The 15,820-nt window shown below is 33.0% G+C and overlaps 1 protein-coding gene and 1 non-coding gene across 2 annotated transcripts; one reads left to right on the forward strand and one right to left on the reverse strand.

The window, feature by feature from the left end:
* Positions 1-8,901: 8,901 nt before the first annotated feature.
* LOC135149985 (small nucleolar RNA snoR83) lies at positions 8,902-9,035 on the forward strand. Its single transcript, XR_010288340.1, has one exon. It is a non-coding gene; the product is annotated as a small nucleolar RNA snoR83 (small nucleolar RNA).
* A 1,411-nt stretch (positions 9,036-10,446) lies between these two features.
* Positions 10,447-13,666, reverse strand: LOC108197990 (probable NAD(P)H dehydrogenase (quinone) FQR1-like 1). Its single transcript, XM_017365843.2, has 3 exons — positions 13,472-13,666; positions 12,683-13,300; positions 10,447-10,905 (listed from the first exon to the last, which is right to left on the reverse strand). The coding sequence occupies exons 2-3, from the start codon at positions 13,231-13,233 to the stop codon at positions 10,665-10,667; spliced, it is 792 nt and encodes a 263-aa protein (XP_017221332.1). The 5' UTR covers positions 13,234-13,300; positions 13,472-13,666; the 3' UTR covers positions 10,447-10,664.
* Between the last annotated feature and the right edge of the window lie 2,154 nt (positions 13,667-15,820).

Consider the following 15,820-nt stretch of genomic DNA (forward strand, 5'->3'; position numbering starts at 1 on the left):
AACCTTAAATCGAACATTCCTTCTTCTAAGCTTATGGTGGAAACCAGCCAAATACATGAACTAGATCAAGTACTTTCTTGGTTGCCATGTCGAAGAGAAGTCGAAATCAGCTTTTAGTTCATATTAGACTTGCATCTTCCAGGATCGTGGAGATTAGCTCCCATTTCATTTAATAAAACACCATTTCTCAACCAATGCTGAGGGAAAGTGTGCGTGGAGAAAGAAAGCCATTGGGTTAGAAACAAGGAAGCAAGAAGGCCAGCTAGGATCTGGAGAAAGAAAAAGATCACTGTTGTCTTTTACCATTTCACTAGCAAAGCTCACCTTTGTAGTCCTTCAGCTTCTTGAGCAGCTTCTGCAAGCTATAATCAATCTCAGCCATGCTCTGTCCCTCTTAAAGTTGAGGTTCCAAATTCCCGAATAAGTTAATAAAATTAATTTGAGAAAGTATTTTATTTATGATAATTAAGGTAATCGTATTTTGATAACGGAAGGATTATATTCAAGGTAGAAAAAGATGGTACTAATCATAAACTATATAAGTTCATAATCAAATACAAATCAATCTTAAAATAAAAGCTAAAAACCACTATTAAAACTCTTTAAATTACTAAAGGCACTCACCAATATTAATTACAACCCACCATAGCAACCCTCCACCCAAATCTGCCAAGATCTTTCCCCTCATTCCACGTCGCCACTACTTTCACCAACCCCATTTTCTCTCTCTCTTCTTCCAACTCTGCACATCCGCCATCACTATCCACTACCGCACTGCTCCTAACTTCACCATCATCATTATTACCTCTGTCCAACCTCTCCCCACCGTCACCATCTTCATCCTTTCTTCGCCATCGTCATCTTCATTTTTTCTCTGCCATTACCATCATTTTCCTTTTCTCGTCACGACTATCTATCTCATCTATGTTCCCCTTCCTCGATCTTTTTCAAACAATCATTCTCTGAAGAATGATTAGAGCTCAGTCATGAATTTTAACGTTGTTAAAATTCTGATATAGCTGTTAATATATTTATAAAAATCGATGATTTATTCCGTCCAAATTAGTGATATTCGCTTTAGAAAATAGTGATATACGTTATAAAAATTAGTGATATTTGGTTTGGAAAATAATGATTTATGTTACAAAAATTAGTGATTCCTTCTAATAAGTTAGGGGTTAATAGGCTAAATCATAATCAAACTGACCTCTAAGTTGCAAATTCAAAACTGAACTCAAAAAGTTTGCAATCGACTAACTAAACTAATATTTAGTTGCATCCTCTTCGTTTGAATCCCCTTCTGAATCTCTATTTCTTAACTCCTTCCGACATTCTGTCATCTTCGATCGAGCTTCTTCAAGTGAGTATCTTTTCTTCCTCGCTTCTATTTCTTCGTAATTCATTCGAGGTTGATTAACTCAAATAGCTCTGGTTAGTATAAATGGATCAGTATTATTTTCGATTAATTGGGTTTAATTATTGGGCTTTTGGGTTATAAAGTCTACGTGGAAGGCAATTAAGAAACGTGGCAGCCCATTTAAAAAATTTAACGTCTCTCCGTTACAATTGAGTATAAGTTAACGGATGTGCAAGTTTTTTTCCGTTTAATTATCAAAATGCAACTAAATATTAGTTTAGTTCGTCGATTGCACACTTTTTGAGTTCAGTTATGAAATTGCAACTTAGAGGTCAGTTTGATTATGATTTAGCCTATTAACCCAACAAGTTAGTGATTTGTATCTAGTGTTATTGATGATTGGAGATAGCTCGGATATATTAATAATCTGATTGTAATGTGAGATGAATGGAAAGTGACGATGTACAGGATCTCATCGCACCTTAAAGATGAAGAAGATGAACTACAGTGCGTGTTTATTTGTTTTGTATGTATAGAATGTGTATTATGTAACATTAGAAAAGGTGGGCGGCTGTTCAAAAATTAATGGGCTGGGCTGTAAATTATTTGGGTTGGGCTGGAGTTTGTAGTTTGTAAAATAAGATGGTTTGTCGTGGAACAAGACTCTATATATAAATAGGATTTGAAGTAGATTAGGATAACAATATTTGTTGTCCCTATAAATAAAAATATTTGTAGGAGTACTATGTAATGGATGGCGGGAGTAAAAGCCCTTGACAAAAAAGGGGCATTAATAAAATTTAAAATTTAAGTTTATGCCAAATTTAATATAATACTAAATTTAAATATTTATATAATCTTCGTCTTGATCAAAATTTTTGTTTTATTTGATTTTTTCTGGCATAATTTATCAAATTTTGAATAAATATTACATATAAAATATAACAAGACATAATAAATTTTGTACCACTAGAAATTAAACTTTCTGTATTTTAATTTATATTTTCCAGATCCTTTAAATATAATAATATAAATAATAAATAATAGTCAAAATTCAGTGAATTAGACAAAACAAAATCAAGATGAAAGAGGTGGGACAGGTGGAGTAGTATATAAATAATAAAAACAATAAAAGTTCTATTAACACTTTATTTTATGAATCTTATGAGTAATTTGAAATTTGAATTCTGCTCAATAAAATATTAAAAAAAAGAGGTAATTGCATATCGCACCCCCTAAGTATCGTTCAAAAACGATAGAGTACCTATACTTTAAGAAACTCAACTCGCACCCCTTATCTTTACTTCTCAAAACCGAGATGCACCCCTTGCCGTTAACTTCCGTTAACTCGGTGCACTCCGTTAAGTCACTATATATATAATTGCAATTCGCACCCCCTAACTTATGTTCAAAAATGATATTGTACCCGTATTTTTGGAAACCCAAATCGCACCACCTATTTTTACATTTCAAGAACGATACGCACCCCCTCCGTTGAATTCCGTTACCTTCCGTTAAAATACTCCTCCGTCTCAATTTACATGTCCCTTTTGCTTTTTGAGGAGTTAAATTGACTAATTTTTGACCAACTATTTCAAAATATGTATTTATTAAAATAGACTAGATTTAATTTTTGATGATATTTTTTAAAAAGTTTTTTGATCAATTTTTCCAAACAAAATAATTAAAATTTATATATTTTAATCAATAGATAAATTTATGTATTATTTATAATAAATATCACATAATATTTATTTTTTATATTTAAAATAGTGTATATTCTAAGTACCTAATACATATGTCACTAAAAATTTAAAATCATTCAATATGTAAAATCATTTTGACTTGGGCATAACTTAATTAAACAAAAATTTAAAAAAAAATATCATCAAAAAGTAAATCTAGTCTAGTTGTTTTCGCAAATAACAGAGGGTCCGAATTTCGCAAATAATATAGGTAACTGCAATTCGGACCCCCTATTATTTACCTCTATTAAAATAGGCTAGATTTACTTTTTGATGATATTTTTTTAAAACAAAATTTAGTATATTTTAATATGTAACTTTCTATTTCCTAAAATAATAAATAAATATTTTTTTAATAGTTGGTCAAAAATTAGTCAATCTGACTTTTCAAAAAGCAAAAGGGACATGTAAATTGAGACGGAGGAGTATTTTAACGGAAGATAACGGAATTCAACGGAGGGGGTGCGTATCGTTCTTGAAATGTAAAGATAGGTGGTGCGATTTAGGTTTCCAAAAATACGGGTACAATATCGTTTTTGAAAGTAAGTTAGGGGGTGCGAATTGCAATTATATATATAGTGACTTAACGGAGTGCACCGAGTTAACGGAAGTTAACGGCAGGGGGTGCATCTCGGTTTTGAGAAGTAAAGATAAGGGGTGCGAGTTGAGTTTCTTAAAGTATAGGTACTCTATCGTTTTTGAACGATACTTAGGGGGTGCGATATGCAATTACCTCTAAAAAAAATTAAACTCAAACTCGAGAACTCAATTCAATATATTATTTTAAGAGTTTATTGCATTTTGCACCCCATGGGTTTTTCGAAAAGTCATTTCTGGCGTATACTTTGTATAATTTCAGTATGCACCCCGCTGGTTTAAATAGCGCGTCAATTCGAACCCTTTCCACCCGTTTCTGTTAAAGTTGACTCGACTTGACCAGTTAACATTTAAATTTAAGGGCAGTCTTGACCATTCATCCTTTAATTTATGTTTAATTAATTTAATTCAATAAACCAACGTAAAATCCCTAATTCCCTCCAATTCCCCATCCCCTTTAACACCGTTTTGTCTTCCTCACACCAAACACTACAAACCCCGTTACTCACACTAGTACCCCGTAAACCTAAAATCAACAACGATCGACAATGAGAGGGCGATTAAGGAGTGGTTCAGGCGTAAATGATGTTAAAGATGTGAAATCGAGCGACAATGCTGATTTAGCCGTATTGAAGGGGGTGATGAAATCCCGACTTATGCTGGTAAGCACGATCTTTGTCTCTCACAAATGATTGCTTTTGGTTGTGCTTATATGGCATTCGTACTGAGTTGAATATTTTTCATGCATGTTGTCTTTTTGTGGCAATTAGGGTTTTGTTTTTATATATGTTTGTGGTCCCATTGATACGAATATGCTCGATTAATTAAAGCAGTGTGGTCCCCTTGTTGTTTAAAGCTTGAAAACATAATTTTTGTATGTAGATATGAGTCCATACTTTTCGATAAAACTCCAATATGGTGGTCAGTTTAACACTGAATTTTTCGAATATGTTGGGGGTGATATTGCCTTTTTTGACATATGTTATGTGGAGGGTTTGTGCTTGTTTGAAATTGATGCTATGCTTGGAGTGGTTGGTTGTAGTACTGAGAGTATAGACCTCTGGTTTTTTCTTAATGAATTAGAGGTCACAGCAACTAATATCATGCCTATTGAAACAGAAAAAGACCTTGAGCTAATTAAAACCTTGGTAGAGAGTAATTACAAGTTGGTTAGGCTGTATACCACCCCTAATGGCCCTGGTTTAGATGATGAAAATTGGGATATTTCATAGACTCAGTTGGCTATAGATTAGAGGATAGAGAGGATAGAGGACATTAGAGTTGAAGATGAAGAAGCTGTAAATGATGTTGTTGAGGAAGGTACAGATGAGGATGAAGGGGAAAAAAAGTTTCCACGGTGACGATTCCAACATGGATGCCAGTCAGAGTGACTGTCCTAAGCCTAAAAAGAAGAGGAGGGTGCCTCCACCTAATCCACCATATAGAGCTAGAATGAGAGGTAGGTATTCAATGTTGATTGGGTTATTTAAGAATACAGAAGAAACACCAGTGGTGCTAGATGAAGCTGGTAATGATGTGACACTAAAAATTGTGAAGAGGAACACGGGTGAAGGAAAGAGCAGCCAGAGAAGTCAGAAAAATAAACAACCTATTGAAGACAAACAAAGTCAGAGTCAAAGAAAACCAGGGCAAAAGAGTATGAGCACTGAGAACAAAGATGGTGCAGTTAAACTGAGCAGTGACACAATTCTTGGTGAAGAGAGGTTAATCCAGAGTCAAGAGAAGAGAAAAACAAGGCAAAAGAGTGTGAGTAGTAAGGGAAATGTTGCTGCACAGAAAGTTGGTGAAGAGAGGTTGATCCAGAGTCAAGAGAAGAGAAAAACAAGGCAAAAGAGTGTGAGTGGTGAGGGAAATATTGGTGCAGAGAAAGTTGGTGAAGAGAAGTTTACTCAGAGTCAAAACAAGAAGAATAAGAGGGGTGAAGTAAATTTGAGCCAGAGAATGAGTCAGAGAAATAGGGAGAAGAGCAATGAAGACAAGGGTAGCCAGAGATAGGGTAGCCAGAAGAATATTGGAGGAGGTTTGAGGCAGAGCAAAACGGGGGGGCCTAAGTTGACTAAGAAATCTAACACTACACAAGCAGAAATGGAGAATCAGGAAGAAGATGGAGAAAATGTTGCAAAGGATGAGGAAGAACATGATAGCCCCAGCTCAGAGAGTGCATATGACAGCAATGTTGAGAGGATGGCCATGAGGTGGTGGTGGACTTGAAGCAAAAAAGATGTGCACGCCGGAATTGGCAGCTCACTAGAATACCTTGCTTCCATGTTGTGGCTTGGATTCAGTTTTAGAAGTTGGACCCCATGGATTTTATTCATGAATGCTATACTAGAGAAAGGTATTTGCAGGTTTACAATCACATTTTGAAGCCCACTAGTGGGGAGCAATTTTTGGAACACACTGAGCAGGAGGCCCTTTTGCCACCAATAAAGAAAGTTGCTCCTAGCAGACCCAAGAAAAAAAGTGAGAAAAAGAATGATGTGGTCCAGCCCAGAGAAGATAACCCACACACAATGAAGAAAACAGGAACTAGTCTTAGGTGCTCTAACTGTGGTGAGTGGGAGCACAATGTCAAAAGCTGTCCCAAAGAGGTATAATAACATATCTCTCTCCATATTAGGTCATATACATCTTGCTTGCATCTAATATGAGTTTTTTTGCCTAACAGCAAACTGTTGGGAACAAAGAAGGAGATGCCTTCAAGTGGAAAGAAAGAAGAACCAAATGCAAATACTGCAAGGAACTTGGACACAATGCCAGATCTTGCACAGCTAAGGTGCATTCTACTTCATTTTTTTGTGCCAATTTAGTGTGTATTGACTGTTTTCATAAGATCTAAGTTGTTGTGTGGTTGTTCATGTGATAAAACATGTAGAAACTTGATAGTGAGAAAATGAGGCAGGAAGATGAAGAAAATGAAGAAACTTTGCAACAAAAATTAGATGACCTCCAAAAAGCACAAAATGAGATGTTTGCCGACCAAGATTTAGAGATGAAGAAACCACCTAGGTTCAAGAAACTTGCAGGAATATTTCCCAGATGCAGCCCCCTCAAAGATGGTAAACAACTGCTCGTTCATGGAGTTATTGTCAAGCATTTCAAACCACCCGCACAAACAGGCCCATCAGGAGTTGAGTACTTTGAAAGAGATGGTCAAAACTACACAGCTCCTAAGCAATTACAGGCAGCATTGAGGAATAACAAAGGTCCCATGGTCTAGTGCATCTCATGCATACTTTTATTTGGTATTGACACTATATTGGCAACTTGGAATGTTTTGGTTGAGATACAACTAGTGTCTTTTGAGAATTGCTCTGTTTCATTATCTTTTGAGAAATGGTCAGTTTTCTTGTTATTGAGCGAATCTTATTGTAGTTGGCCGCTTCAAACTTGAAGTTCTTTTGGTTGGTTGTATCTGATCTTAAACATTTATGCTTTCCATCTGCTTTTATCTATGTCATTCATTGTGTTTGGTTAGCATTTATACTTGCTTTCTACTTTATTTGTTTTCTAGTTTTACTTCTATCCTCAACTGTTTTATGGTAACATCTGTCCTCATCTGTGCTATCATGACCTCTCAAACACAAAACAAACATAAGGGAACCATAACTTAAGAGAATTCATTTGAAACAAATACATTACAAAGTAAGTGCAATTCGAAGAAAATGACATCTACAACTACCAACCAACCTATTCCTCTACATCAACATTTTGCATATTGCAGAAACTATACGAAACAATTGCAATCCATGTCACAATTAACAAAGTAAGTGCAACATTGCATCTGCACTTCTCTTCTTTAGATCCTTTTAGGTACTCCATGTCCCTTTCACCCAGGAAACCCCATCCCCCTGCCTCGGAACACGCCATATGACCTCCGATCTATTCCGAACCAAAACCAATTCTCTTGCACTGAACTTGTTTTTGTTGTGCTTCGAGTTTATTAATTTTTCTCAAAAGCCCAGGGATTATTGATCTTGCATGGTCACAAAGCGGCTCATCCAACCACCGGAAAAATCGACATCTTTCACAAGAATAAACCGACGACCGGCATTTGATTCTGTCCAAGCCATTTTTGCTACCAACCAATTACCACATACACATCTTTTAGCCATTATCGATGAAGAGGTAAAGAAAGAAGGGGATAGATATGAAGAAAACAGAGAAGAGATAAGAAGAGAGACAAATAAATATAATTTACTATATGTATATATATACGCACCGAAAGGGTAATGGTACTTTTACTATGTTCAGATTTGGTCAAATGCCCCTCACTTAACGGGCTTCAATATACTTAATGGTTTATTGATGAAAGGGTTCGAATTGACGCATTCATACCGGCGGGGTGCATACTGAAATTATACAAAGTATACGCCAGAAATGACTTTTTGAAAAACCGGTGGGGTGCAAAGCGCAATAAACTCTTATTTTAATAACTAGATCTCATGTTTAGCTAAAATGATGTATGAGCTTTAAGTATCAGACAAGTTCAACGTTGTGGGAAAAATTGCTACAGAATTTAATAATTTGAAAAAAATGTTATATTATTTTTGTGAAATTAAATTTTAAATTAAAATAAATTTATGAAAGAATTTAGAATTTTTGAATCCTTAAAATTTAATATTCTAACTAATAATTCAAAAATAAATTTATAACTGTATAAATATAAACAAAATGAACTTCCAATTCAGAAACAGTGATGATTGTAATTTTGAAAAGAAAGAAAGAAAATAGTAAAGTGAAGATGTTAAAAATTTTTACGATAAAATTAATAATTATTATAATCTTATAAATCTATATATTTTTAGCAATAATTATGTTGAAATTAATACATTATGATTTCTATGTGAAAATTTAAAATTACAAAACATATTTTCTTATCATATAAATTAATAATATATAAATATTCAAATTTAAAGATATTGTTGATCAATTTCACCTCTAAATTTTTTATAATAATTTATATAATTGTAAAATGGAAGGCCGAGAGAGAAGAAAACGTAAAATAATGGGCCGGAAGACAAAACCCAGCAGCTACTAGGGTTTTGAGGAGCGAGGACTTATATATAGACCACTTCGGGATGAAAGCAGCAGCCTCTGTAGCCAAGAGCTGTATATCCATCTTCTTTGTTGCTTATTTATATTGATTTATATGTTACAATGCTAAGAGTGCCTCCATTAATCCCAGATAAGCTAAAGAATGGTGCTTAATCTGATTCATAGGAGGCCAATATTAATTCATATGGAAGTTTCGCTGATAACTCCTTCCCTAAAAATTCCCTAGAAGGTGTTTACTAGTAGCTTTCCATACATGTTTTCTCTATCTATACTTTCATCCTTCATTTCCCCCTTCGTACTGACAGAACAATGAACAAACAGATTTCCAGAAAATATTTTTATATCTTTAAAATTTCACATAAACATTTTATCATGGTGAAAAATGTCAATTTGTTTTATAATACATGTCTTGGGTGCCTTTTCTTGATCCGACTCGGCCAGTAAAGATTCGTTTTTCATGGGATATCTTAGCAAAATTAAATACTCTAAAAGTTGTGTTCACTTCATGGAATGGAATGAGGGGAGAATGGAATGAAACTATATGAACAAGTTTTATGGAGATTGGAGAAAGTATGAGGCAATAATGATTAAATGTGAGTGAGTTAAAATTTTTCATGAAGAAGATGATGAACAAATGGAATCAACATTCCTTTCAAAACATGTGGGTTAGATTTTTAGTTAAAATAGTTAGAATGGAATGAGTGAAGGAATGAAAATTATAAACAATTTCACTAATCACTCACAATTTATAATATAAATTTCATTCCATTCTCCCCTCATTCCATTCCGTGAAGTGAACACAACCTAAGAGGCCGCCTGTTTGAGTGATATTAAAATAAGTGTTTCTTGTTTAAAGTAAAAAAAGTGAATTACTCCCTCTGTCTCTCTCATTTTTTTTACTGTTACTATTTTGGGATGTCCCTCCCATTTCTTTACGTTATTATAAATAGTAAGTTTTTCTCATCATTACATCCACTATCTCTCTCTACTATCTCATATTTAACAATAAAAACTACTATTACACTTACTACTTTTTTCCACTATCTCAAATTTATTATTAAATATTGATAGATCCCACCACTTTACCCATTTTTCATCTAACTTTACTCATTTTTTATACGTTTTTTATACATTGTCTTGGTCTCCGTATCTCCCTCCGATGTAAACAATTGAGGGAGACGAAGGGAGTAGAAGATAGAAGCAAGTGATTAAAATGTTTGGAAAATAAGTACAAGACTTAAAACAAAAGTTATGATTTTTATTTTTTTTTTAAGTTTTTTGAAATTTTTTACACAAACGGGTCAACAAAAGTAAATTTGCAAGCACTTACATTTTGCATCCAAACAGGCACTAAATGTCTAAATGTTTATACTTTATATCTATACAATTTATAAGATTATAAGTATGGGTATCAGGGTATGTGCACACATCATAACATCTGATAAAAAATTTATTCATACCTGATTACATATTAGAAAATATGATAAAAAGTTGTTTATGCCTGGCTGAAGTCCCCAGTACTTGTTTGAAATTGCAAATTACATTTATTTGGTTAAATTGATTTGATCTCTAAATTCCGAGTATCCATCCGAGTTGTATTGACCTGATTTTTTGGTACATTCGAATAATAGTGTAATCGATCAATTTTTACAATACTGCAATGAGATGTCGAAAATAAAGCAAACATTTATTGTTTGACAAATCAGTGACACTTGTACAATATTCTCAACAATCAATCAAATATCATATGACAAGAATTGGGTGGCTCTGGGTTTTAAATCTAACAGCAAAAATGTTACAAATCATACATACAAACAAAACCATATCTGCAAATGAATAGAGAGCTGTATAGGTGGTGTTGATATTAACTAGCTGGATCTATGGTTTCATTCCGTAGATTTTGGCTGAACAAGTCTCTTGACTATCATCGCCATGTACTTGCCTTGGTGCTCTGCTAAAGCAAGCTCTGTATCACTTGGTTGTCTTGTGCCATCACCTGAGTAAGCTCCAGCGCCGTAAGGTGAACCTCCTCTCACAGTTTCCATGTTAAACATTCCGGCTCCAAATGTATACCCTACTGGAACATACAGCATTCCGTGATGGACTAATTGTGTGATCGCTGTCCAACTGCACAAGGAAAAACTTTATATGAATACCGCAAAATGTAAAACATTGTAAAGGAATGGGTTAATTTATCTGTTGTGACTTGTGAACAAAAAAATTGGCTGCATACATGAAGTTGAAGAAATATATAGAGTCCTGGTCTTGGATTTGGTTTTCATATGTTCATTCAAGCTAAAGCCAGATGGAAATGACTTGGTACCAATTAAAAATATGGTCACCATCAGGCAACAAGGCACCACAGGAATCACCTAAACTCTTTTTAACAACTCCGTGTTCTCCACGAAACCCAGGCTGTTGTAATTGTTGTCGGTGATTTAGAAAGGAAGTGCATTTAGCTTAAGTTGGGCTCCAGTAGAGGAAAAGAGAGGGAGCAAAGGGTAGAATTAGCTTAAATTTTCTGCAGGGACTTATCATCAGTTATATGGTTCGATGGCCCAAAACTGACTTGGCAATGCTAAAGTGCATCTCTTTCTTCACTAACAAATTCAATTACTATGAAATATATTTACCTGTCACAGCTGATAAATGAATTTCTTTTGCAAGTTTGGAATGAAGCAAATTAATTTCGGCCCAGAAAACTATACAACTGTGACGTTTGAAAGAAGTCCTAAACGACCACTAAATAGAGCACACAACAAGTTGATCAAAATGTTTGCATTTCATATCTTTAACCAAACATGTGTATTTCAAAGTCTATGTATATCATAATTTATCATTGTTTAAAGTTTTAGTCCCTAGATAAAACTGAAGTGAGCAACTACCATAGAGCTCAGTTGATTGTGAAGGTCTCGTAATTATTTATGTTAAATTTAGAGATGAAATCTACTTACCTTTAATATGAGCATGGATCAAGACAAATTAACGTTCAATTTCTCTGTGGTTATGACTTGAACCTGCTTCAACATCCTGTAACTACACTAGTCAATGCTAAGAGCAAGTCTAATGCATAGCTATAGTTAATCCTAAAGGCTAAAGCTATAATATAGGATCAAAATTATAAAACTCAACTCCAATGCATAGCTATAGTTAGTCCTATAAATGCATCCACTTGGTCTTATATTTGAACAAAAGATAGCAATACCTCTCCTTACCACATCATATATATATTAACTAAAATTTAGAATTGGGATACAAAGAGGTCCACTTTAAATGGATGAGTTGGAGAAATTTTTGGTTAAATTTGGAATTATTAGGTTGTAATATGAAATATCAATGGAGTGCAAGTGCTATTTTAACACCAAAAAGCACTATTTGATGCTATAATATAGCAATGGCTATAGTCATTTTACATTTAGCACTGGACTTGCTCTAATATACTCATATTTTGCATATGTTATGGTGAGCTTGTTTGAGTAAACTTACTCGGTGAAGGTTACCGATGGGAAGGAACAGTAGACATGCCATAACAAATCAGATGCAGATAATCTACACTTTGTTGTAGTTACTACTGAAACTGACAATAACTTTTATATAGATAGAATATCAAACCCATATAGGTCAGTAATAGAAAGGGAGTTATAGACAGGATTAGATTTTATGCCTTTTTCCTTTGTATGTGAATTCCCTAAAGAGCTAAACTTTGCTAAATTACATACAGTACACATTTCACCCAATGTAAAACAACATAATCAAACATAAACTTCACTTCATTAGTAAACAATTCAAGTAGTGACTCAGAGAGCAGGGACTCTCGCTAAACTATATTAAATAAGTATACTATGAATCAATTATTTCAGTAAGAATAAGACAACAAAATTATGTAAAAAGAATTTCAACTTACGCTGTGGTTTCTTGTCCACCTCCTTGCGTGCCGGTACTCACAAAAAAGCCAGCAGGCACACCAGCAAGCTTCTGCTCATTCCACAACTTCCCAGTCGAATCAAAAAATGCCTTCATTTGGGAAGCCATACTACCAAACCTAGTCGGAAAACCAAACAAAAAACCATCAGCCTCCACCAGATCATCAACAGATATCACTGGAATCTCATTCCCCTTCGGGGGCACCTTCATTTGCTCCAAAACCTCATGTGACATAGTTTCCGGAACCCGATACAAAACCCCTTCAACTCCATCAATCCCATCCACCCCTTTCTTCATCCTCTTTGCAAGACTTTCCACATGTCCATACATTGAATAAAACACTATAAAAACCCTCAATTTCTTGATTGTTTGCACCAAAACCTCATCTTGAATTTGAGGTCTTGCATCAGAAACTTGGCTTTGCTCCTCAACAGTGATTGATCTCTCACTAACTACATCTGGTGCATCTTGCTTAGATACACCCAAAGGTGCTTTCTTTTTGCTTGGAACACAGCCTCCTCCCTTTCCCATCAGTGTGTGTGTGAAGAATTTCAAGAATCAACAACCACAAAAACTGACACGGACCCTTTACTCAAATCTGAATCAAGAAATGAATTTTCAACTAAAGATTTGAACTTTACAACAAAATAAACATGCCCACTACATAACAAAGGGGTCTTGATGAAGATTGGATATGGGAATGATTCAAAGATTCAAGGGAATTGTTTTGAAAAGGTCAATTTAACATTAGGAATTGAAAAAGATGTACCTTAGTGAATGTCTTGTGTTTATTCTGACAAGGTTAGGTTGACTTGGGCATGAAACTCTGAGAAGGAAACTGGAACTAAAATACAATCTCAAGCTGTAAGCTTCGCTGGCAGACGCAGTTGCTTATCGTGGGAGACAGATTGAATATAACGGAGATACTTCAAATATTTCTTATTTAATTCTGATTGAGTATCACAGCAATTCTTAATCACATGACACTCCAAATATATCCTTCATGTAATTTTAGCCTATAATTTTTAAAATTTTATAAAATATATTTATTATATCTTTATATACAGTGTTGTAAAAGTGAGAATCGGACTTAGTCGGCAAAGACACCGTCTAGCGATTAATAGGATAATCGGGTATTAATCAGACTGATTAATCGGATCATTAATCGGAATCAATTTAATATTATTTTTTAAACTAGATAAATATAAATATATTTATATTTATATTTACAATAGATTTACAATCATATAATTCTATAAATTGAAAAACCAATGATTTTATCCACAAATATCCATTTTCAAAATATTTAGGTCAATTCATCCCATAAGACAATAGTACAATGTGTCTTAAAATTAATTTTTAAATTTTAAATTTTTTTACTATGATTTTTATTTTTTTTAAATTTACCAATTTTTTACCGATTTTTGCCAATTTTACCGTTTTTCGACCGATTAATCCCGTCTTTGACCGATTTTTCGAAAAAAATGAATTTTTCAACGATTAACGCTTAATCGAGACGGTGGCCGACCGAACAGCAATTAATGGATGATTAATCCCGATTAATCGCTGACTTTTAGAACACTTTATATATAATAAATGTAATGAACAATTGTTTCGAATGGTAGTCCAGAACAAATATGAAAAGTTAGATTTATTATTGGATGGACGGTGGGGATTATATAATAATAAAAAAATATATATGCGTAATATTGAATATAAAATAAAATTTTATATGTCAATTTTTTCGTTCTATATGATATAGCAAAAGGTTTTGTAAGTTGCCTTAATAGAATACATTGTTTATATTTTTATGTTTTTAATAAAACAGAGATTAGGTAAAAATCAAATAAAATTTATTTAAATAAAATTCAAATAAAAGTAAGTTTTGTAATTAGAATATAATTTATATTTTCTAGATGTTCTAAATACCGCAGTATAAATAAATATATTTATATATAATATTAAATATGAAAAATTATTTATATATTTAATGATCGAAATCAATTTGAAAAAAATTGTAAATAAAATATATTCCCTTTTCTGTTTGTGTTATAAACAAAATATAGGTAAATTTTGTGAATATTGAAAAGAATAAGGTTTGTAATTAGAATAAAACTTTTATTCTAATTATTATTCTGAATAAAAGAAAACAAATATTTATAAGTGGAATATGATTTTTATTATCATTTTCTCATTTCTATTCTCTGTTTTAATCAAATATAATTGTTGAATAATCAATAATTTTTTTTATTTTCACTCATTTGGAAATATTGACTTTAATCATATTTAACAACCTATAAAGTATTAGCAAGGGAATTCGTATAATTTAAATAATAATATATTATATTACATATATTAATAGATATATATTTTTTAAAAATATACACCTATCATATAAATTATTAAAATAACTTTATATTTTTAAAAAGGCTCAAATTGCATATTGTGTCCCCTAACTATCATTCAAAAACGATATTGTACCCATACTTTCAGAAACTCAACTCGCAACCCCCTATCTTTACATTTCAAGAACGATACGTACTCCCTCTGTTAAATTCTGTTAAAATACTCCCTCGTCTAAATTTACATGTCCTTTTTGCTTTTCGAAGAGTCAAATTGACTATTTTTTGACCAAGTATTAGAAAATATTTATTTATTATTTTAGAAAATAGAAAGTTACATATTAAAATGAATTAGAGTTACATATTAAAATAGACTAGAGTTACATATTATATGTAACTCTAGTCTATTTTAATATGTAACTTTCTATTTTAAAATGCAACTTTTTAGTCTATTTTAATATGTAACTTTCTATTTCCTAAAATTATAAATAAATATTTTCTAATAGTTGGTCAAAAATTAATCAATTTGACTCCTCGAAAAACAAAAGGGACATGTAAATTGAGACGGAGAGAGTATTTTAACGGAAGTTAACGGAATTCAAAGAGTAGAGTTCGTATCATTCTTGAAATGTAAAGATAGGGGGTGCGAGTTGAGTTTCTTAAAATATAAGTACAATATCATTGTTGAACGATAGTTGGGGGTGCGATATGCAATTATCTTTTTTTTAAAATAACAACTCGGTTACAAGCGAGTAACATAAATAATGTAAAAATGC

The sequence above is a fragment of the Daucus carota genome, chromosome 1 (genome assembly GCF_001625215.2).
Source record: "Daucus carota subsp. sativus chromosome 1, DH1 v3.0, whole genome shotgun sequence".
In the NCBI taxonomy this organism is placed as follows: Eukaryota; Viridiplantae; Streptophyta; class Magnoliopsida; order Apiales; family Apiaceae; genus Daucus; species Daucus carota.

What these genes read in the sequence shown, in the direction of transcription:
- LOC108197990 (XM_017365843.2), bottom strand. Translation starts at nt 13,233, where the DNA reads ATGGGAAAGGGAGGAGGCTGTGTTCCAAGCAAAAAGAAAGCACCTTTG. An exon ending in GGTGGACAAGAAACCACAGC is followed by an intron (nt 10,906 to 12,682) that starts GTAAGTTGAAAT and finishes TTCCTTGTGCAG; the next exon opens with TTGGACAGCGATCACACAAT.